The sequence below is a fragment of the Chenopodium album genome, chromosome 12 (genome assembly GCF_948465745.1).
Source record: "Chenopodium album chromosome 12, dcCheAlbu1.1, whole genome shotgun sequence".
Lineage (NCBI taxonomy): Eukaryota > Viridiplantae > Streptophyta > Magnoliopsida > Caryophyllales > Amaranthaceae > Chenopodium > Chenopodium album.
In genome coordinates this window covers 399907-421857 of record NC_137845.1, presented here as the reverse complement: position 1 = coordinate 421857, position 21951 = coordinate 399907, and the positions used below count along the sequence as shown (strand labels likewise).

Here is a 21951-nt window from a genome sequence, read left to right as displayed (position 1 = left end):
AATTATCAAATCTTGTAATTGAACTTGGTATTTATATTATCTTTCACTAAACATTAATATATTGTGGTGATCATACAAGATCATTAAGTATGACATAGCTTGGTGGTAAGACATTGAGTGTGTTAAATTAGAGGTCATGTGTTCAAATCTTGTATGCGTACTCTTTTTTAATAAGTTGATGACATACATGAAATGAAAATTGAAATGAGGATAGTGACATGTGTCGTATATAATTGAGAATCGAAATGAGGAAAGTGACATGTGTCACGTATACTGATTTAGAAACGTCTTTTAATATATAGTATAGATAATTAAGAAACAAATCGAATACAAATTAAATAGTTAATGTTAAGCTTCTATTTCTCATTATTATTTCAAGACTAGTTTTGTGCTCGGGTGATGTCCGGATTGTCCTAAACATTTTAGTTTGAATGTTAAATATGATCATATAACTCCTTTCGATAATGTAAACTATTTAGACATACGATATCATATCGTTTATTTATATAATATTATGCTTTTTGTAGTTATATTTGTGAAGTTATTATTAGTAACTTAATATTTTTTTTATTGCATTGAAATTATTTCTAATGAATTGAAAGTATATTTCTGATTAAAACTTAATTTTACTGATTTTCTAATTTTTATTAAAATATATTAAAAATGGGTCTCATTTTAAAGAATTTTTTAAAACGAATTTTACAATGAAAATAGTACTGAGTTATAAGATATTTATTGAAAGTTATAATTAATTTTGTGCAACATTTTTATCTCAAAAAAAATCTATTCAAAATACTTAGCACTAGTTTTGATTGCACGGATTTATAAAGTATGATTTACTAATAATAATAGTTAATTGAAATAAAGTTAATTGAAATTAAATGACTTTTGTAAGATTTTTTTATTTTTTATTTTTTTTTTTTGAAATTTGAATTTATTAATGTCTATCCTTTAAAAGAATTTTAATTTTTTCAATTGATTTTTTTTTTTAGAGCATTTTGGAGGGAAATTTTTTCACAAAATCATGCCAAATGTCCCTCCGGTAATTACTTTAGTATATAAGTATAAATATAGATAGATAGATTCTATGTGTCACAATAACACTTATATGTCGCCTACGTGGCGCGACACTTGGTGAAAAACTAAAATGTCAAGTGCCGTTGTCTCGTATCCTAACTGTAAGACCGAGTTTATATATAACCATGATTAGATATTTTTGTAGTAAATAGATTTCTTTTATTTGACGAATTTAAATTTAAAATTAAAATTTCGTCCATACCCGAACCCAACCCCCAAAAAAACACAACTTGGCATGAAGGATCACTAGCTAAGCATTACTCCGTAATCCACATCAAACAGTTTGGTGGATGCCGAAAAAATGGAGCTCCAAAACCCTAACAATGGCGGAGGAGAAACTAAACCCAAAATAGTGGTGATTATGGGTCCAACCGGGTCCGGAAAATCAAAATTAGCCATTGATTTAGCTACCCATTTCCCGGTTGAGATCATCAACGCTGATTCCATGCAAGTCTACCATAGCTTGGATGTTCTCACCAACAAAGTCACTCTCTCTGAACAGAAAGGTAACTTCTTTCTCTTTCTCTCTCTAATTTCTCTCTCTTGATTTTCTGAATTTGGGGTTTTGTGTTGCAGAAGTGCCACACCATCTTCTGGGAACTATAAGCCCTAATGTGGAATTCACTGCAAAAGATTTCCGAGATGCTGCTATTCCTGTAAGATTTTGCACTTTTTTTTTGGTTAATTTTGTACTGTAGCTGCTAATTTGGGTCTGATTTGAATTCTGGTTTTATGAACTCTTTAATTGATTAATAGTGATTATGTATGCATTATTATGCGTTAAGCTCCTAATTTAGAAAGGGTTATTTCTGGACAATAATGAATAATCACTTTGATAGTGTAATTTAAACTACCCCAGCCTGAGGGAGTGGTTTGTTTTCCCATTTTTGCCGGGCATATTTGTTGAATTCATGGAAAGAACAATTAGAAGACTAGTAGTTGTTATATATGCCAACACTTACCCTCTTATAGATGAATATAGGTCCATTTTTCTTCTCTGTTGTAAATAAGTAGACCAAATTACAGACCTGTGTCATAAACTTTGGAATTCTAGTTTTAAACACTGATTTTCTTTACATCAATGTATGTTTGTAATTGATTGTTTTGAATAAATCCGAATGATAATCAAGAAAGGGGAGGGTAGCACCCCAGTCTATGCACTTTGTCCATACTTGAACACACCTTAGGAAACTTTCTTAAAGATCCCCTATCCTAAAGACTAGTCTTACCGAAGCACACTAAACCCCTCTTACTCAAAGCACTTATGTTGAAAAGTTGAGTGTCTCGTTGTTTTGATGGAAGGGATAGATTTCATATAAATCAATCACTTTCCTTGTAATCTACTGATGTGGGACTTTAGTATTATAGATGTCAAGTCTCAAGAAGTCAAAAGGAAGGATGGGGTGAGGAAGTGGGGGTGATTTAACTAATCTTTTCCTTTGACCCGCATCTGGTTTCTTATTGTTGCAACTGTTTTGTGCGATAAACTTCTGGAAAAACTAATTTTAAATTTGCAATTTGTGATTGGAAGAAGTGCATTAGGGAATTGCAGATTTATTTTTTATTTTTTATGATTTTGTTTGTAATTTGTGGTATTAGTATTTAGATTCACCGTCATTGGCATATGGAAATCTGCCCCCCTTTTATTTTCATATGCATTTTTTGCTGACTGTGATTTCCTAATTATCATCCTTTGGTAGTTCGGCATTTTTTTTTAAGAGAATTCATCTTTATTTTAGTACAGAAGCGATGTATGTTGCTATGTGTAACAAACTTTGTTGGATTTACAGATCATCAAGGATATATTATCTCGCAGTCATTTGCCCGTTATAGTTGGTGGTACTAATTTCTATATACAGGTATGATTTTGGGTTCATTTTGGCCTTTTAAGCTTTCTAGCTATGTAGCCATATTTTCTACAAAAAATCGGGCAATATTTTAATTTTTTTAATACATATTCTCAAGCATGGTGTATTATGTTTTCTGTCTTTGCATAAGCTCTCATTTTTCTGTATCCTAGTTGACTGTACATTGGAAATTAAGTAATGCTCTAATTCTGTACTTAGTTCATTTTTTTTTTAGTTTACATTTGACTTTTGACACTATGTTAAAACTATTCTTTGACTATCTTTTGTGATTTTTAGCTATGATAAAACATAGTGATGTGAGATCTTGTTAGATCGTCTCGATGAATATTTTCATAATATTAACTTTTTTCTAAATTTTTTTTTATTTTTAATTTTTTACTTTTTGATAACTAGTGATATTATTCGTTGAACTTGTGCGTTGGAAACTTTGATAAAAGAAACATGTCAAATAAAATAAATAACAGAGGAAGAATATATCTAGCCGTTTCATTCTGGTTCTTATGTACCTGTTATGGTCTATTGTACCTAATGATGCTACTTAATCTGTGTTGCATGCAGGCTCTTGTGAGTTCTTTCCTGCTTGATGATTCCGTTGAAGAAATAAGTGATTCATGTTTAAGGGAGAATTCAGGTAAACATAAAGGTTATCATTTGATAGAAGAAAGTCTACTTATCTTCTTATCTACACCTATTGTTTTCTTTAAAAGCAAATATCTTAAATCTTCATAGAAAATAAGCACATTTCAGGCCAATTTGGATCTTTTTGTCAGGCTATGATCATAATCTAAACTTTTCTTTTGTAGATGTTGCTAATCTGCAAAAATGTGAACTTTTTGAGCAAGGCAGTTGTGATTACAGTTATGACCGCCTTAGAGACCTGGATCCTGTGGCAGCGAACAGAATACATCCAAACGACCATAGAAAAGTAATATCTTCAATCTCACGTTCTGTGTCCATCAGTTTGAATTTGTATTTGGAGTTAGGGAAGGGGGTTAAAGATATGTATGACAATAAATATATTTTGCTAAGATACCCCTTGCAATGCTTCTGGACCATCATCTGACTAATATTCAGTCATAAGACTGATAACCTTAGAAATTTCTCGAAGTTGATCAATAAAGTGAATTTGATGCAGTTTAAGGCCGAAACTGAGTATGATACTGTTGGGCCGTTGGCTAATGACTATATTAGATCAGAATATCGGCTGTGGACTGCATCATTTATTTGGTGATTAACTCAATATTCACCACCTGCCCAAAAAATATAACTTTTTTGAAGTCATGCCTGCTGCCTATCAATCTTTTTTGTTAATGATGCTTGACTGTTGTGGTCTGATGTTTCTGCTAATTAACTATCATTGATTTGTGTTGAATTTGTTGAATATTTTGCAGATTAGGCAATATTTAGAGTTGTTCTCTCATTCTGAAATCCTCCCTAGCCAACTCTTTCAGGGAGAAATGACAGAGGTTTGTATTCTTAAGATATTAACGGACTGCTTTAGAATTGACTTTGTTATATTGGAACTTGGCTTGATTAGGTAGACTTGTATATCCATCTTGTATCTGGATAAATGCCTGTTTTTGCATGCTGTTCAGCCTTTTTGACTGCTCGCCATAATTTTATACGCAAATATGGCCTGTACTGTGAAAATATTAGAAGATGGAATAAAGTCACTAACTATATTTGAAAATGAAATTCTCTTTCGTGGCATGGCATCATCTCTATGCATCTTTTTGTGTAAGTTTCAGTTTTTGTGGTCGGTCAAGGAGCTGGAATAAAGTCAATTTTTGGATCTTTTGCTTAAAAATTGTTTCACTTTAATGTGGCAGACAGAAATGGGGTCGTCTTGGTTGTAATTCAAGATACAACTGCTGTTTTGTTTGTGTTGACGCATCGCTTCCTGTACTAGACCGATTTGTGGACCAGAGAGTTGATCGGATGATTGAAGCTGGTTTGCTTAATGAAGTTTATGACATTTACAACATGAATACAGATTATACACGAGGTCTGCAACAAGCTATTGGAGTAAGGGAATTTGAGGATTTTCTTTGTGCTAAAATTTCTGAAGTGAGGAAGGAGCGGAACAATTCTTTCCGGGATACAGCTTCACTGAATAATACTGATGTATCTCTCAGACAAAATTTGTTGGAAGTTTCAAGTTCCTTTTCTAATACCCCAGATAGGCGCCTATTGGAAGAAGCCATTTCCAAACTAAAACAAAACACCAGACGACTTGTTCGTCGGCAAGTAAGTTTTTTGTCTTCTGCCTTGTTATTATTTCACTTTTTAAAAAAAAAAAAAATAAAAAAATAAAAATTTAATGATGGATGTGAAGTAGTGAACCCACAAATTGCAACTATGCTATACTTGTGCAGTTCAAAATTTTTGGTGCACTGTCGTTTTAAAAAGGGAGGGATGCTATGATATTTTTCACTTAAACTCATTAATTTCCGTCCTCCACAAATGTCCTTATATATCTTCACATAGTCACTTTCACTTTACTGAGTCGGGGAAAGATCTTCCCAGGGATTGCTTCAACTCTTTGCCCCAAAATTAAGTGTATCCTCAGTTCTGACACATATTAAGGACAATCATATTACAATAGACAAATTTTTTTCTCTTTAAACAATTTGCCTCTATCAAAAGTATCATTTCCTCAATAAATCAATCAATTAATGTAATATATTCGAGGATCTTACATTATTACTTTGAAAGGAAAATAAGTCGTCTTTTCCAGGAGAATATAGAGTAACTTGTATGATTCTCTTTTTCATGGATTCAAATTTCAGATCCTCTAAATCATGTACACTAGAGGGAGTTAATTGCTGGTCATTATTGTTATTTTGCAGAAGAGGAGGATAAATCGATTGCAGACATTATTTGGATGGAACATACATTTTGTAGATTCTACCGAGTCTTTACTTGGTAATCCTTTTGGACTTTTTCTGTTTTTGACATTTCCTGATGGACAAATATTTCATCTTGAGAGTTCTACTGGTCTGTTTCAATTAATTTTTATTCTTATGGAAACACTGATTTTTCAGGAAATTCAGAGGATACATGGATTTCCCAAGTGATTGAACCAGCTGCAAAAGTAATAAGCTCTTTCCTCAATTCTGATGTGACCTCAGCTTCAGATAATACTGACCACCTGGTCCAGAAACTCAATGAGAGAGATCTATGGACTCAGTACACGTGCAAGGTACAATTAACCTTTAATAGATATTAAACTCATTGTGTGATGAAGCTAGTGTCTTTGATGCACGGAAACTCTTGAGGATTGTGTTACTGTTCTCAGTTCTTACTCCATAAATTTTTATAATTTCTATAAATTAACCCTAATTTCTTTCTTAATGTATGTTTTTGTTGATAATAGTAAAATATTTTTAGGTTTTGGACAAAAGTATTGATACATTATTTTAGCTTTTGCCTTTCCAAATTTCATAGTTTGAAAATTGCATTTTCTAGTTTCCTTGTTTTGGCTTTTCTATTTTCCATGTCTGCAACATAGGCAGCTAATTTCGAAGGTTTTGACATATTTTCTCTCTTGCTCCATTTTTGTAGGCATGTGACAAGATCCTTCGTGGTGCACATGAGTGGGAACAACATAACCAAGGGCGTGGACATAGGAAACGGATGGCAAAGCTAAAGAAGCATCAAGGTTCTTTCTTAACCGACTCTTTACAGCTTCCGGGGGGTGACTGTGTAAGTTCAGATGCATCACAAGTGTAATGACGCTAAAAATCATTCTTTGCTGTCTTTCTTAAATTTTTTTGGAGATTGGGGTGTGATCCGAGTGGAAAGGAGCTGTTTGAGAGAGGTGGTCTTTGATGTTGTCCAAATGTGTGATGCTTGCATGAATCCCTTGATCCTCCTGTGTATTATAGAGTGCTGAATACATCAGGAGGGAGTAGTCATTTATGTATAGCTGTTGCTAATGTTATTGTATGTTGCATACGCACTAATTACATATTCACACCTATTCTTGTATAAGACTGATTTACATTGATATTACAAATTTTGGGGTTTAGTGTTGCACTACAAGTATCTCATAAGACTGATTTTTTCTTTTTTCTTTTTTTTTTTTTTTTTTTTTATTTTGACAAGATTTTTTTCTTAATGTTAAGGAATGTTAATAGTCGCAATGTTATGTGTTACATACATACTTATTTGGTTAGTGTTAGAATTGTTTGAAGGTGGCCAATGGTAAGGCAGATCCTGTGTAAATAAGATCAGTACGGGTACTTGGGGTGAGTGTTGGGGTAAGGATGTAGATGATCCTTCAAACGACCAAATGTCTTTTCAAATGACTCATTCTGGGAAATTTTCTCAAAAATGAAGTACATGTGTGGGATGTTCCCAGGGTCAAAAAGTTGGTTTAAAATCATAAGAGACATGTCAATATGTAATTTAGTCTCGTGAATGAGGTAGTATAGTTATGTGGCTATTTTAGAATTAAGTATGTTGCATTGGTAGTGAAAAGCTATAAAATATTGTTGTTTACAATTTACATTACCAACTTGGCATCTCGGGGTTTTATTAAGATATCGGGAAACCTTCATCTTCGTTGGGTTTTTATTCTTTGAATACATTAGTATTAGAATTTAATTAAAATGTAGGTTTGAATAATTGCCGTAAAGTTGTTAATGGAAAGCTAGTGTAGATAACAAATGCTATTGGTCGGTGATATTAAGTTGTTAAGCTAGTCAAGCATCGCTCGATGGTATCTTAAATGACTATCAATAGCATAAACATTGTTTAAAATAAAATGTTTTTGTTATTGTTGCCAAGTCTAATCAAAGAACTATTAATACACAAAAACGTTCGTTTAGCTTTTAGGAATAAAAGTCTCTGTCACATCCAATTTAAAAAGTTATTTGAGGTTGGATAAAAAAAATATATTATTTCGTGCATCGCGATTCACGAGTTCACCATGCCACCACCATACTTTAAGATAAGAGTGGTATCTAGTTATTTACCATAAATAGCTTTTAATTGTTATTGTTGTGATATGTTATGTGTGTGATAGCTTTTGTTAATTGTTATTGTTGTGATAGGTTATTTACCATACTTTAAACTATTGTTATCCTCAAGCATGATTTTGAAGTGCGAACCATCCTAATTCCTAAATCTGTTCCCAACCTGTCACAAGCCCCGATCGACCCACGACCTAACCCAATTGGTCAACCCCATACTGTCTATGAGCAATCTAGCCCAACCTGCAACCCTGCTTGGTTAAAGCTTGCGACTCGTTTTTTAGTCCTAGCCACCCTAAACCAAATTGGACCAACACATAATTTTTCATTTTGGAAGTTTCACATTCCATGAAAAAAATTACTTCGATGTTGCATTGGTTTATCTAGTTTATAAACTAGGGATGTTTATCAAGGGGTAAAAACCTGAAATTTTAGGGTAAAATTGCTACCCTAAAACTAGTACCAATGTTAGCAGTTATTAAACCTATAATTCTGCCAAAAAAAAAAAAAAAAAAAAAAAAACTCTATTCATTTACAAGTTCGTCATTTAATAAATAAAATAAAAGAAAAATGTTAAGGTTATGAAAAAATGTAAAATGAAAATATTGGGATTATTACAAAACAAAGGAAGTAGCTAAACTTATATATTTTCACTTACTTTTATATAAAGTAATTATTATGAATTTGAATTCATATTTTTTATTTTTATAGTAAAACTGCTTCATCACTATATTAAGTCCATTGGTCTTTTTGATGTAAACAATCATCTAATATCTTATCAATGTATGACACTAACATAATCGCATGTGATATTTCATGAGCCTAGAGCTTCCACAACAATTTTACCACCATGTGATAGTTTATGAGACTAGAACATCAACAACAAATATACTAGAATTAGAGAACTTTAGTTTCTATAGTGGTGAACAAAAATCAAAGCAAAACAAACGGCGTCAAAACTTTGGTGACCTGCAACATCAATCACCAGCATTTCTATCTTTTCGCCTTTACAAAACCGTCCTTCATGTCCCGCCGTTATCTATTTAGCACGTTGTTTTTTTATTTTATTTTGGTGTCCCACAATCCCATTTTTTTCACGTGCTCCATAACATTCTTTTTTTCGTCACGTATGATGTGTGAAGTGTGACGTGCCAATTTATATATGATACCCAAAATAAATTCATACATATATTTCCATTTTTTTGACCCATGAAGTAACTCCATAACCCAATATCATCCTCACATTAAGTTATGAACCCACAAATATCATCCCAAGTACCATACTCACCTCCATCAAGTGGTGTCGAGTCCGATGATACAATATCCTTGGACTTGCCTAGTTTCCTATCAGCTCCACCACTCAGTACCTCACTGAGTGGTGAAGCTGCATGTCCTCCTCACAAGCGGAAGGTAGGAAGGAAAAAATTCAAAGAGACGCGCCACCCTATTTTTCGTGGGGTTCGCGAGAGAGATGGAGGAAAATGGGTATGTGAAGTACGTGAGCCTGACAAGAAAAGTAGGATATGGCTAGGGACTTACCCTACGGCAGAACTTGCAGCTAGGGCACACGACGTTGCAGCCCTAGCTCTAAGGGGTGACAAAGCTTCTCTCAACTTCCCTGACTCGGCTTGGCTTGCTCCTCGAGCTAAGTCTAGCTCAGCTCGGGACATTAGGCTCGCGGCTTTACAAGCCACTAGGTCCGATCTTGGCTCTTCCTCACCTTATGAAGGTCGTAAGAGGGAAGAAATGGGAGAAGAATCATCAATGAGCTTTGAATCCAAAGACTTATTGTTTATCGATGAAGAAGTAATATATAATATGCCAGCTTTCATTGATAGCATGGCTGCCGGTATGCTTCTTACACCGCCTTCTTTAAAAAGAGGGGTGAATTGGGATGAAGATGGGGCTAATTGTCATATAGATTTAAATTTGTGGCAATAAAGCTACATTAATTAGAGAATTGTATACTACATCATTTTAGGGCAATATATAATATATGAGACTTTAAGCTTGAGCTAGATTGGTTAAAAGCTAGCTATATATTCATGAGCGGCAAGGTTTAGGCATAATAATGCCTTTGACCGTGATCGAGTGGTTCCATCATCTTCTTTAATTCATTATAGTTTTAGAATCAATATCATAATTTTGGTCGAAATACTGTTTTTTCTCGTAATAATATTGTCATTTCTGTTTTCCCATTGCTTTAATTATTCATTCAATATAATCCTGTCTTTTGATAATACTTTCAATTCCTGTATTCACATAATTTGAATTCAAATTCATATATAGCTTAGAGTTGAAATTTTGGCCTCTTCATATATGTATGACCGGGATACCATTTTTATCTAATCCAAGTTTGAAGCTGATATGTACGTACATGACTTGATTATGGATACACTTTCAACGTTACTATAAATTCCGGACTAAGTAATTGTTATGAGCATTACATGAACAATAATACTTCCTCCGTTAAGTATTAATTGCAACAAAGGGGTATTATTTGTGAGATATAAAATATTCCTTTGTTGCAATTAACATTTAACGGAGGAAGTATGTAATTATAAGCTGAAAAAGCCCCTGCCCTTGCTACCTTGCAGTCCTTTGTATGTCAGCTTGTTTTCATTTCTTATTCCAACTACCAAGTTACAATATTGAATATCCTGTCTATAACTAGCTTTTTCAGGGGTAAAAAGATAGAGGAACTAGTTGGGCCAATGCATTTTCGGTCTCTTTGTGAAGGCCCGACATCATATTGCACCAGGCCCAACACAGTATTGCACCAGGCCCAACTTTACAAGGTCATCTCTCCTCCATTCAACTTACTTTATGTCTTTAAAGTTAGTTTTTGACAATTTGAGCTTCAACCTAAGCCATAATAATTAGTAATTATGAAGTAGTAATGTGAGACATTGTCTGAATTTGAGCTTAGCTTTAGCACTATATTTATAATCTTGTTTAGACTTGATTGTTGAAGGGGCCAAAAGATCAGATCACAACAAACGGGCTCATGTTAGGCACTTGGGTGTTGGGTACGGTGGGAAGTGTGTATATGCGTTCAGTTAGTCCTTAATTTATGAGTATTTTACTCCTTAACCCTCTCCATATGATTATCATGGACTCATGGGTGTTGATTTCATGAATTTTTCATACATCCGTACTAACATGAGGCATGAAGTGCACCGTCTTTTGCTATAGTTTACCTCAATTGAATCGGAAATGTTTACATCATTAACATGAGGCATGAAGCCATGAAGGGGTAGCTCTTCTAAGGGAGGACACCATTGGAGTGGTCTTGCCACGTTTTATTATGTAATCTTTTTATCTATTAAATAAATGGGCTTAGCCCTCGTTTGCATTAAAAATAAAAATTAAAAAATTAAAAAATAAATAAAAAATTAAAAAAAAAAAAAAAAAAAACTACACAGAATAGTTGATATATTGTTTGTAACATTTCACGTTTCTAATATACTCCTACAGTGTATATTTCATACCCGTGCAACGCATATTAGCTACTGGTTTCGAAACGTTCTCTCTTTGAATTTTCTTTATCTCTAGGCCCGGTGCTTGGCAAAATTTTCTAAGGCGCATATAGAAAGGCCAATAGAATAGCACAATAGGGGAAAAAAAAAGCACTACTCATTGCGAAGCTAAACGAGTACTCTCTCCTTGTCTCTCTTTATTTTTGCCTCATTGTGTTTTTAAGGATTAAATTTTAAAAAGTTTGACTACGCACATATCCTCGTCAATTTATAAGAAAGTAATATAATTTAGTGAAATCTTGTTAGATTTGTTACAACATCTATACTTAAAGAATATCTCACATTTATGGAGTATATATTCACGCACAACGGGAGCGTGAAAAGTCAAACAGGGAGTAGTAATTTAAGTGGCAAGGTATTGTTCATGCCTCACTTTACTCTAGTGTTTGATTCAGATGCGTCAAAAGTGTAACGACCTGACCCAACATCTCAGTTTACTTAGCTAGATGTAGAAACCTAAGATAAGGGAATTGTTGAAGAGAGAATCTTAGTCAAACAAAGTTATTTGGTCTTTGAAATTTCTAATTGAGGTGTGGTGTTGCTGGGAATTATATTTAATTAAAGAAGAATACTGGTATAATTAAGGCGTGAAAGATTAATGAATAATTGGAATTCCTCGTGATAATTGTGTAATCCTACTATATGGTGTATTGTTTATGGTATTGTGCATTTTTGTGCTGTACTACCTCAAGATTATTCTCTACTCTTTTGTCAGGGTGCCAATTTCGTGACTCACGAATTGTACAATTGAAAATGATGTGCAATTATGATATTGCATAATTGAGTTATCTTTATTGGTGACCACAAATGACATTGTGTGAGGAAAATATATTTTTGTAAGTACGATAATACCGTGATAATGTAAAGTGGACCTATTTCAGGAATATAAAGAACTCTCTTAAAAGCATCCAATCAAATTTAAACCTTTGATTAGAATTTTAAAGCTGCATTTAGCTTAATATGGGTAAATAAACGTGCTATTTAGAAATTTAGCATTCATATGTACCTACTCAATCCGACCTAATTTATGCGTCCCTCTGAGATATCCAACTCAAGTTAAGTAGATTTATTGTGTACAACATGTAAGCATGAATATGTACCGATGTACGTATGAAACACGTATAGAAGCCGCAATATTTCTATTTTAGACAATGACCTCATATAACTTCTTTTTTTTTTTTTTTAATTTTTTTTTTACTGCATGCTTATTACTTGCATTGCTTAAAAACACCATTAATAACAATGTCTAAATTTTTGTTGGAGAGAATTGAAATTAGGAGTGTTCAAAAATATCTGATCTGAAAATCCGATGATCTGATCCGAAATTTCGAATATCCGATCCGGTTTTTTAAGGTTTAGGATATTTCGGATCGGATGTCCGAAAAAAAATTTGGATTTTCGGATCGAATTTTGTCCGAAAATTTTAACTACCCGATTCGAAAACCCGACTATTCGATCTGAAAATCCGACTATGTGATCTGAAAACCCGACTATCCGGATATCCGATCCGAAAATTCAAAAATCCAAAATTTTCGGATCGGATCGGATATTCGAAATTGAACCGCCCTAATTAAAATTGAGAGAAGGAAAACAAAAAAAAAAGTAATAAAAGTATAGTGTTTATCTCAATTCTCAAGTGACTTCCATATTCTCTACTTTCTTCATCATAAAAACATTTTAATCCGATAAAAATACAACAAATAAAATAAGCTAAACGTAATAAAGATACATGGTGTGTTTGTTTATTACTCCCTTTATTTCGTAATAATCATAACATTTTAACTTTTACATTATTCATATGTTTACTTTGACTCTTTTTTTTTTAATTTATAAAAAAAACATATATTGCCATAAATGTAATATATTTTTGGATTAATCTTTATGTATATTTTCATTAGATCAAGTTTTTAGCTTATCAAAATAATATTGACCTTAAGTGAAGTTATTTAAATTTATATTATTTGAACTAAATTATCAGAACTTAATACTCCGTAGATTATACGACATGATTTGTAAAGTAAACTCAAATGTTGGATGACTTTTGAATTGCCACAATAAAATTGTGGCCATTGTATTAGATTAAATCATAAACGTCTATTTATTTTAACTAATATGAATCGTCGATAAAGTTGACTATGAATTTTATTTTAGAAAACGTTGACAAAACAAAAAAACTTAAAAATCAATCAGGTTCAAATTCAATTTTCAATAAAAAAATTTCCCCTTTCCCTGCTATCAATTCATTCTTTAATTCTTAATTGTGTCATTGTGTATGTTGCTTCAATCTACTTATCATCCTATTAGTAATGTGAGTAAAAAAAAGAAGGGTTGAGAGCAATTATAATGTGTATATTAGCATACCCATGATCATTGATCATCCTATAGAAACTATCAGTTTCTCCATCATCTCCATTACATGCTTCACCATTAAAGTTCAATGTCCCATTGCCTCCGTGCAGTGTTTGGAGGTCCATTAGACAATCTTAAAAAAATAAATAATACGGAGTACCTTTTTTTTTTATTATTTACCTAACACTGACAATTTCTAATTTGCACTAATCACAAGAAAATCATGGCAGGTCCATTAGAATTAGATTGAAGCAACACCCACAATTAAGAATTGAAGAATGAATTGATAGTGAATCGATAGCAGGGGAAGGAAAAAAAAAAATACTTTGTAAATTATTGAAAACTGAATTGGTAGTGGGTTAGAAGTTTAGAACGTAATCAATTATTAAGGTTTTTTTTTCAACGTTTTCTAAAATAAAAATTTTAAGTTACCTTTATCAACGGTTCATATCAGTTAAAATAAATAGACGGTTGTGATTTAATTTGATATAATGACCACAATTTTATTGTGGCCATTTAAAAACTGTCTAAACTTAAATATCCAGGCCTTATTAATCCTTAAACTTTCCGAACTTAAATATCCTTAATATTCGTTTATTCAACGTTAACGTTGTTTTCTCATCTTTCGATTTGATTACTCTTTACTCCTATGATTGATCGACAAGTGTGTAATCAAACTGAATGATGTTTTATTGATTAGGCAAGGCTAGCTGCATGCTTAACTTGATGATGAGTTGATGGTATTTTGTATTTATCGTTTAAAACGCACTTTAATTGGCTAGACGAAAAGATTTATTCAATTATTACTGCATACAGATTATATTGTCAGATTAACATTGAATTGAAAATAATGGCATGTGATTATCGTAATTAATCACCCATCAGCACTAATTACTGAAAACCTAATTAAAAAACCAATATATTTACCAAGGTGCAGTGCGTGGAGTCGTGGACTCGTGGTGCATGCGTCATTATTTGATTAGACATGGAAGGTAATCACCTTTTATTAATATGGAACAATCTTTTAAGAATAGAGCTAGTAAATATTTTGCTTCGCATTAAGTAATTTTCTTTATTCTCACAAACTTTGTGGTAATTTATCAATGAAGCAATCTATGTTTTTTTTTTTTTTTTTTTTTTTTTTACACAATGAAGCAATCTTTTATTAATGGAGTAAATACTTTACTTTGCACTAAGTAATTTTTGTAACGCAAAAGTAATTAATTTTCTTTGTTCTCTACAGCTTTGTGGTTTTGAAATTACGTACACCTTTCGTTTTTAGTGTGTTTGTGTTTAAAAAAAGTGGAAAGTAGAGTGTAATAATTAACGGACTGTATCATTTGTGTGGGATTAAGTAGAAAGGATAGGTAATACGAGTAAGTTGTATATGAAGTCAATGTAATGTACGTGTGGTAGCAAGGAGTAAGAACGGAAGGGAATAAAGAGTGCCAATTAAGATTGGAACAAAGTAAAAGTAGTGTACGAACTAAACGAAATGAGCTTAGCTTGTACTCGAATGTAAACCCTAATTTAAGGATGACCTTTAAATTAAAATTACTTTTATTTATACTATCTGAATATTTTTGTTTCTTTGTTTTAAGTCCAAAACCACATAATTAAATACTCTTTTTGTTTCTTTACTTATCTTGACCTATATTTTGTAAAACAACTATTGTATAAATATATATAACTTTTAGAGATGGATGGATAATGTGTTAGAATAATGAATTTGCAAGAAGTCCGGCATAAGGAAAACAAATCTATTTCTTTTAGTTCTTCCCATTTAAAATCTTGACACTATTTAATACTCCGTATTTATAAAATGTGAGAATGTTCTAATTAAATCACCCTCAATATATACAACATAAATACGTAGTGTATTATTTAATTTGGTCTATCTTAATGAAAATTTTATTAATAATTATTATACTTTTTTTTACTAATATGTAATTGATACTTTAATTCGAATTGGATTTATCGAGCATCAAAGTAGTATTGACAAATACATATACTCTTGTCATTAAAATGAGAAAAACATTTAAGAACGGAGGGGTAAGTTACTGCCCTTGCACTATTGGGACAGTAGCGCTCGTGGGCGTCGAGGTGCATGAGAACGATAATTTAATTTGGTAAGAATGACAGTACGAGTAGTCACAAATATTTAATAACATCCGATTTACACTAAATTAGTGTAAATCGGGCTGGGCATGCAACTTCATCAACTCTAAGCAATGGAGTCACCGTCGAAATGAGCCGCACCACCGCCGAGAAAAACACCTACCGCCAAACCACCAACCCTGTCGCCACTCTCAGCTGCCGACCGTCGAACTCCCTTAGCTTCTCCCAAGAATCCGGTGTCCCCCTCCCCCCCCGGTTTCGACCTTGCTGACCACCCCCATCCCCCAATTCCAGCGCCGCTGACCTCCCCCCATCCCCCGATTCCGGCATCGCTGACCTCCTTCATCCCCTGATTTGTGTCGAACTCCGATCCCTGCCCCGATTTCGCGTCGAAACCAATGTCGGGTTTGGTGGGTTTTCGAATAGTCTTGAGGTTGGCTTGGGTTAATGGGGTTTTGGGTTGGCTGGCTGGGTGGGATTCCGAGCTATGTACCTAACTGTTTTGTGACTGACAGGTTTCAATCTTCTTCGACATTCTATTCAGCATTATGTACTCTACCCAGCAAGTAAAAAGAAGGAGAAGCTCCCTATTCAAGCTCCAATTTCAGAAACAAGCTAAGCTAATTGTCATTATTTCGTTATGCATACGACATCAATCAAGTATACTTTTGCATGCGTTTGTGTTTATTTTTTGTTGATTTCGATACCCTGTTTTTGGGAAAAAAAAAAGGTCACTTTTGTGAAAATATAGGTCACTTTTGTGTAAAAAAAAAGGGTCACTTTTGTGAAAAAAAAAGGGGTCATTTTTGTGAAAATATGGGTCACTTTTGTAAAAAAAGATGGTCACTTATCGCAAAATGTTCGATGTACAATAAAATTATTGTAAACCGGGGACATGCAAAAGTTTTTGTTTTAGCTACAACTCAAGTATAGAGGTATTCAATCCAGATAAACAGCGTTAAAAAATGGTGTCCAAAAAAGCAAGAAAGAATAATTATAACGGGTGTTGAGTATCCTTCCGTTATATGTAACGGAGTAGACTTTTTCTTTTTTGGAAAGAAAACGGAGTAGTCGCATCACCTTCCATTATGGTGTCCCCACTCTCGCATTTCCACATCTCCATCGCATGTTTTTCACGAGCTTTCTTGTACAGTCTCATGGCCGGCACTAGAGATTTTCCACTTTTCTAATCAATCATAATTACAAATTACGGAGTTATTATCTCATATATAAGAAATTGTTAGTTTACACTTCATCCTACTATAATACCAAACATAATGCTTGTATATTTTTATTTTGAATGTCTATATTTAGTTTGTACATCACTTAATGCCTTAATAATTTATTTTTAAAAATATATTCATATAGTTTACTTTTCTTAATTTATGCAAACAATGGCAAATGACACTATATTTCAAAATCAGGGGGAATATACTAATTTAGAATGTGTCGTGAATTTTTTAATAGCCCCTTTGAATGACTATGACAAGCTAAGGGTCTACTCTCAACCATATAGGTTTTAGGAGTATTCAGTAATATATAAACTTAATCTTTTAGTGTTTAACCTAACTAACTATTATTCTGTATTTTTTTTTTAAGGGGAACTATTATTCTGTAATTCGTATTTTCCTCAAGATCAATTCTAAACTCTTCATTGACGTAGCTAACTCATCGTTACTGAACCACATAAAATTTGTGTAATGTTCTTGATTGATGGGTTTTTTTAAATCTTTCTTGCATTCGTTATATTTTTTCACTTCTCTTCATTTGTATACTTGTATTGTATCAAATAAGATAGACTAGGCTATAATTTGTAAATTGTATAAGAGAAATTAACATCATATGATATCTTAGTATATATGAAGATTTGTTAAAAACACTTATTTAAAAAATAAATAAATAAATAAATTACTCTTCACTTATACTTTGTCCTTAAGATTAATTAATAACGCTCTTTGTTACATCATCATATATAGTTTTTTCAAGGAAGGTTCCCTCCATTATATATATATATATATATATATATATATATATATATGTGTGTGTGTGTATATGTGTGTGTGTGTGTTATATATATATATATGTGTGTGTGTGTGTTTGAAACAAACGTTAGGAAGGTTCCCTCCATTATATATTCATAAATAAAACATTTGAATTAAAAATATGAAAACAAATAATAAATAAATATCAAAGACACATCTTAAGAAAATAAATAATTAATCAAAGCATATCCAAGAAATAATACGAAGTACTCCGTATGTAAATAAATTATTTATAAGTGGCTTACGTAATAAAAAAAAAAAATTCATTCATCATTGAATATTCTGTGCGTATTTCCCTAATTCATTTAATAGGGACTTATAGTAAGAGGGAACAGGGAGTAAGTTGTATCTATTTATATTCCATGAAATCTCCAACCCAATAATTTTCTCCCCATCACTCTCCCATAATAATGAACTCAACACTGTTCTCATCTCAACTACAATACTCACCGCCTCTACCAAGTGACTGGTCATCAGTTTCGCCATTTAGCAACCAACTAATACTAATAAATGACGAAGCTGTAGGTTTTCCAAAGAAGCGGAAGGGAGGCCGAAGAAAGTTTAAGGAGACTCGGCACCCAATTTATCACGGTGTTCGCGTGAGAGACGGTGGAAAATGGGTGTGCGAAATTCGCGAGCCTAACAAAAAGAGCAGGATATGGCTCGGGACGTACCCTACCGCAGAACTTGCGGCTAGGGCACACGATGTAGGGGCTATAGCCCTTAGAGGTGACAAAGCTGTACTTAATTTTCCTGACTCGGCTTTGCTGGCTCCTCGAGCTAAGTCTACCTCTGCCAAGGACATTAGGCTCGCCGCCTTCCAAGCCACTCGGTCCGAGCTACGCTCTTCCTCACCAAGTGGTTTTGGTAAAAAGATTGAACTCGAGGTGGAAAGTCCTTCGAGCCGCTGTAGTGTAAACCATTATTTCGAAACAGAAGGAGATAGTGGGTTCATAGATGAAGAGGCGATATTTAATTATCCGAGTTTGATTAATGGTATGGCAGCGGGTATGCTTCTTACGCCTCCTTGTTTGAAGAGAGGGATTAATTGGGATAGTATTCATGATTATGGGGATAATTCTTACACAGATTACATTGATTTGTGGCACCATATATAAATATTACTCCACCAATTAACTATATATAATTACTCCGTAGAATTTAATTAGAAATATATTAATGTTGTGAAACTGTAATTTTTATTTTTGGACATATAAAATAAGATGTACTTTATTGTTTAATTATGGGGTATGATCTACGTACTATGGGCTTGTGTCTTGTGATGGTGCGTGCATGCGACAGTATTCTCGAATTTGTAGAGGAAGGGCATATCCGACTTATACTAGGCGGGGGAGCTTAAGTTCTTAAATTTTTGTCTCTATATGTGTCTGTAAATGATAATTCAAAAAACCTTTTAGTTCTTCGGTGACGTGTAATGAATTTGAATATTTTTTATTCATATGTTCAAAATTAATTTGGTGACCGAGTATTAAGTTGATCAACGAAACACTATTTAAGACATACAATATGTGTGTTAACTTGATTTAATCTATATTGCAGTTATTTCTCAATAAATACTAGTAGTATCACTAGTATATATGTCTACTTAGGTAGCTCATACATATTTAATCTATAGTTAATGGGTTCGATTCAGTTCAAAGTGAATTAATTAATAGCCAATTTCAAACAAGAATTGTATAAGTAGATCAAATCAGGTTTTCAAATTGGATATAAAAGCACATTCTTTTGAAAATTCTAACACTCGATCCCGAACACAATCTGAGTGTGGATCGGATTGAATTTGAAATCCGAAACTACACTACACAACCCTACTAAAGTGTTGCAGCTTGCATGCATGTTAAATTACTAGTATTACAAGGCTTGAGAATTTAATGTTTCATATTTTCAGTAGCATTTGTCATTTTACACATAATTGCCAACAAAGGCCTTATCTATATACGTTAGCTCATTGAGTTAACCTTGTCAATTACAAGTAATTGTTTTGATATGCAAGTTAGCTACCAAGCCTAAAAGCAAACAAAATCGAAATTCTGAGGGCTATTTTATCTAGTTGTTACTCAATCGACTAGGTTTAAAATGTGAAACAACATTAGCAGATTAGCTTAACTTATTATTTTAGCTCAACATTAAAATCATATCATCCAATTCCTATAAATTAATAATAAAAATACTAACAATAAATTTCAGCTAATTTAATCTACCTCTTTAATTTGTTAAAATTACTCTCGTCAAACACACTCAACAATATAATTAACATTGATTTTATTTTGTTTTTTTAGATCATTTTTTCTAATGTGATGATGATATGCATTGGTGTATTATTTAAACTATCGAAAAATTATGATTAGTGCGCAATATCATTAACATTATTTACATTAAATATCACAGTCTTAAGCTTGTGCATATAATTAATAACATGGTTCATGCTCGATCTTATAATGATTATGCTTAATAAAGTTTACCTTTGGTGACTTGGTGTGGGTAGCAAATTAAAAAGTGATTATTGGTAGGTTTTGAATATCTTTTGATCCGTTGTACGAAGTAAAACAGAGACAAAAATGCATTTACCTACAAAACTTTACAGTTAACTTTATCATTATGTAGTTGCTTCAATGAGTGCCAGGACATTCATGCAAAACGTTTAATTTAATTAATTCCTATTTCGATATCTCAAATAATATTGTTACAAGGTCAATTCAACCAAAAGTTTAAACTGACGACTGAAATAATCCAGGATCAATTTATATACTCGCTCTATCAAATACAAAATAAATACAAGTACTTTTGTTAATCATAACCATGGTAAGACTCCAGGAGTGGTACTTTGTATTAAGTTGCTATTAATGTTTATTGCGGAACAACTTAAAAGAATAATTTCTATAGCGTATTTGAGTGAAATTAAACTAAAAAAACAGTTAAATTTAAAATCACACAATACGAGTACTTGAGTAATCACATATATATGAACTTCTAATTGATTCTCAACTCTTAACGTGTGAAACAGGAATCTTTAACTCTTGAACTACACGGCTACACCACCATACTCAACATTACTCAACAAACTAAATCTATCTTTAAGGCTAGGTTTTCAAGGGTTGTCATGGCATTTTTCTTCCTTTGAATCTCCCAATTAAGTAAAAACTATAAAAACGAATAGTTATTAAATTAAAATGTTACACATGAAAAATAAGCACTCAAATTGTATAATTAAATAATCATATGATGGTCACTTGGCCCTTCTACATACCGTAGAGTCCAATCAATAAATAAGATCTTTTTACTTTATTTGTTTGACGAAGACACTTTTAAGTCAATGAGAAAATGACTCATATCATGTTTTTGGTTAGTTCACTAAAATATCACGAGTTTCGTTTTCCTTAATTATCACTGACCAGAGGAATGAGGAGATGGAAGGGTGGTGAATCCCTCCATCTCCCCCCCATGTGATGGGGATTCGATTCCTCATAGCCCCCTTTCCTGTGATAGGAAGGGGGTCCCCTCCCCGTAGTTTACCGTGCAAAAAAAAAATTATCACTGACCATTGACATCGCACGTGGCCATGCAGTATATCGTGGTCCTGAATCCTGGTCAACGTTTATTATTGGTCCCTAACTAGTTCACTAGATTATGAATTTAAGAATAAAGATCCTTTTTCTATGTTCAAACTCTTCTGAGTGTATGTGATTTTCTCGTTTTGTGTTTTAAATATTACTCCCTCTAGCCACTTATTCCATTTTTGGTGTTTCAAAATATTAGTCATATTTGCTTTTGTTAAATACCGTTAATATTAATTTTTTTACCAAAATTCTCTCAAATGGATCTTGCTAACGAACGCTTCCGGGGCGTTGGATAAGCATTTAAAATATTACCTAAAGTGGTATTAATTTGGGAAAGCATGACAAAATTACGCGTCGATCAATATAATTATTGTTAAATTTTAATTTGATCCTTCTACTTTTAG

At 32.8% G+C, this 21951-nt stretch overlaps 3 protein-coding genes across 3 annotated transcripts; all 3 read left to right on the top strand.

Annotated features, from left to right (window-relative positions):
* Positions 1-1300: 1300 nt before the first annotated feature.
* On the top strand, positions 1301-7116 carry LOC145571455 (tRNA dimethylallyltransferase 2-like). The gene is made up of 10 exons (XM_081630492.1): positions 1301-1583; positions 1654-1733; positions 2868-2936; positions 3504-3576; positions 3749-3870; positions 4337-4411; positions 4779-5192; positions 5795-5870; positions 5990-6147; positions 6510-7116. Exons 1-10 carry the CDS (start codon positions 1379-1381, stop codon positions 6675-6677), a joined length of 1440 nt encoding a protein of 479 aa, XP_081486618.1. The 5' UTR covers positions 1301-1378; the 3' UTR covers positions 6678-7116.
* A 2056-nt stretch (positions 7117-9172) lies between these two features.
* On the top strand, positions 9173-9862 carry LOC145571454 (dehydration-responsive element-binding protein 1B-like). Its single transcript, XM_081630491.1, has one exon. The coding sequence runs from the start codon at positions 9173-9175 to the stop codon at positions 9860-9862; it is 690 nt and encodes a 229-aa protein (XP_081486617.1).
* An 8466-nt stretch (positions 9863-18328) lies between these two features.
* On the top strand, positions 18329-19210 carry LOC145571453 (dehydration-responsive element-binding protein 1F-like). Its single transcript, XM_081630490.1, has one exon. The coding sequence runs from the start codon at positions 18380-18382 to the stop codon at positions 19085-19087; it is 708 nt and encodes a 235-aa protein (XP_081486616.1). The 5' UTR covers positions 18329-18379; the 3' UTR covers positions 19088-19210.
* Positions 19211-21951: the final 2741 nt, after the last annotated feature.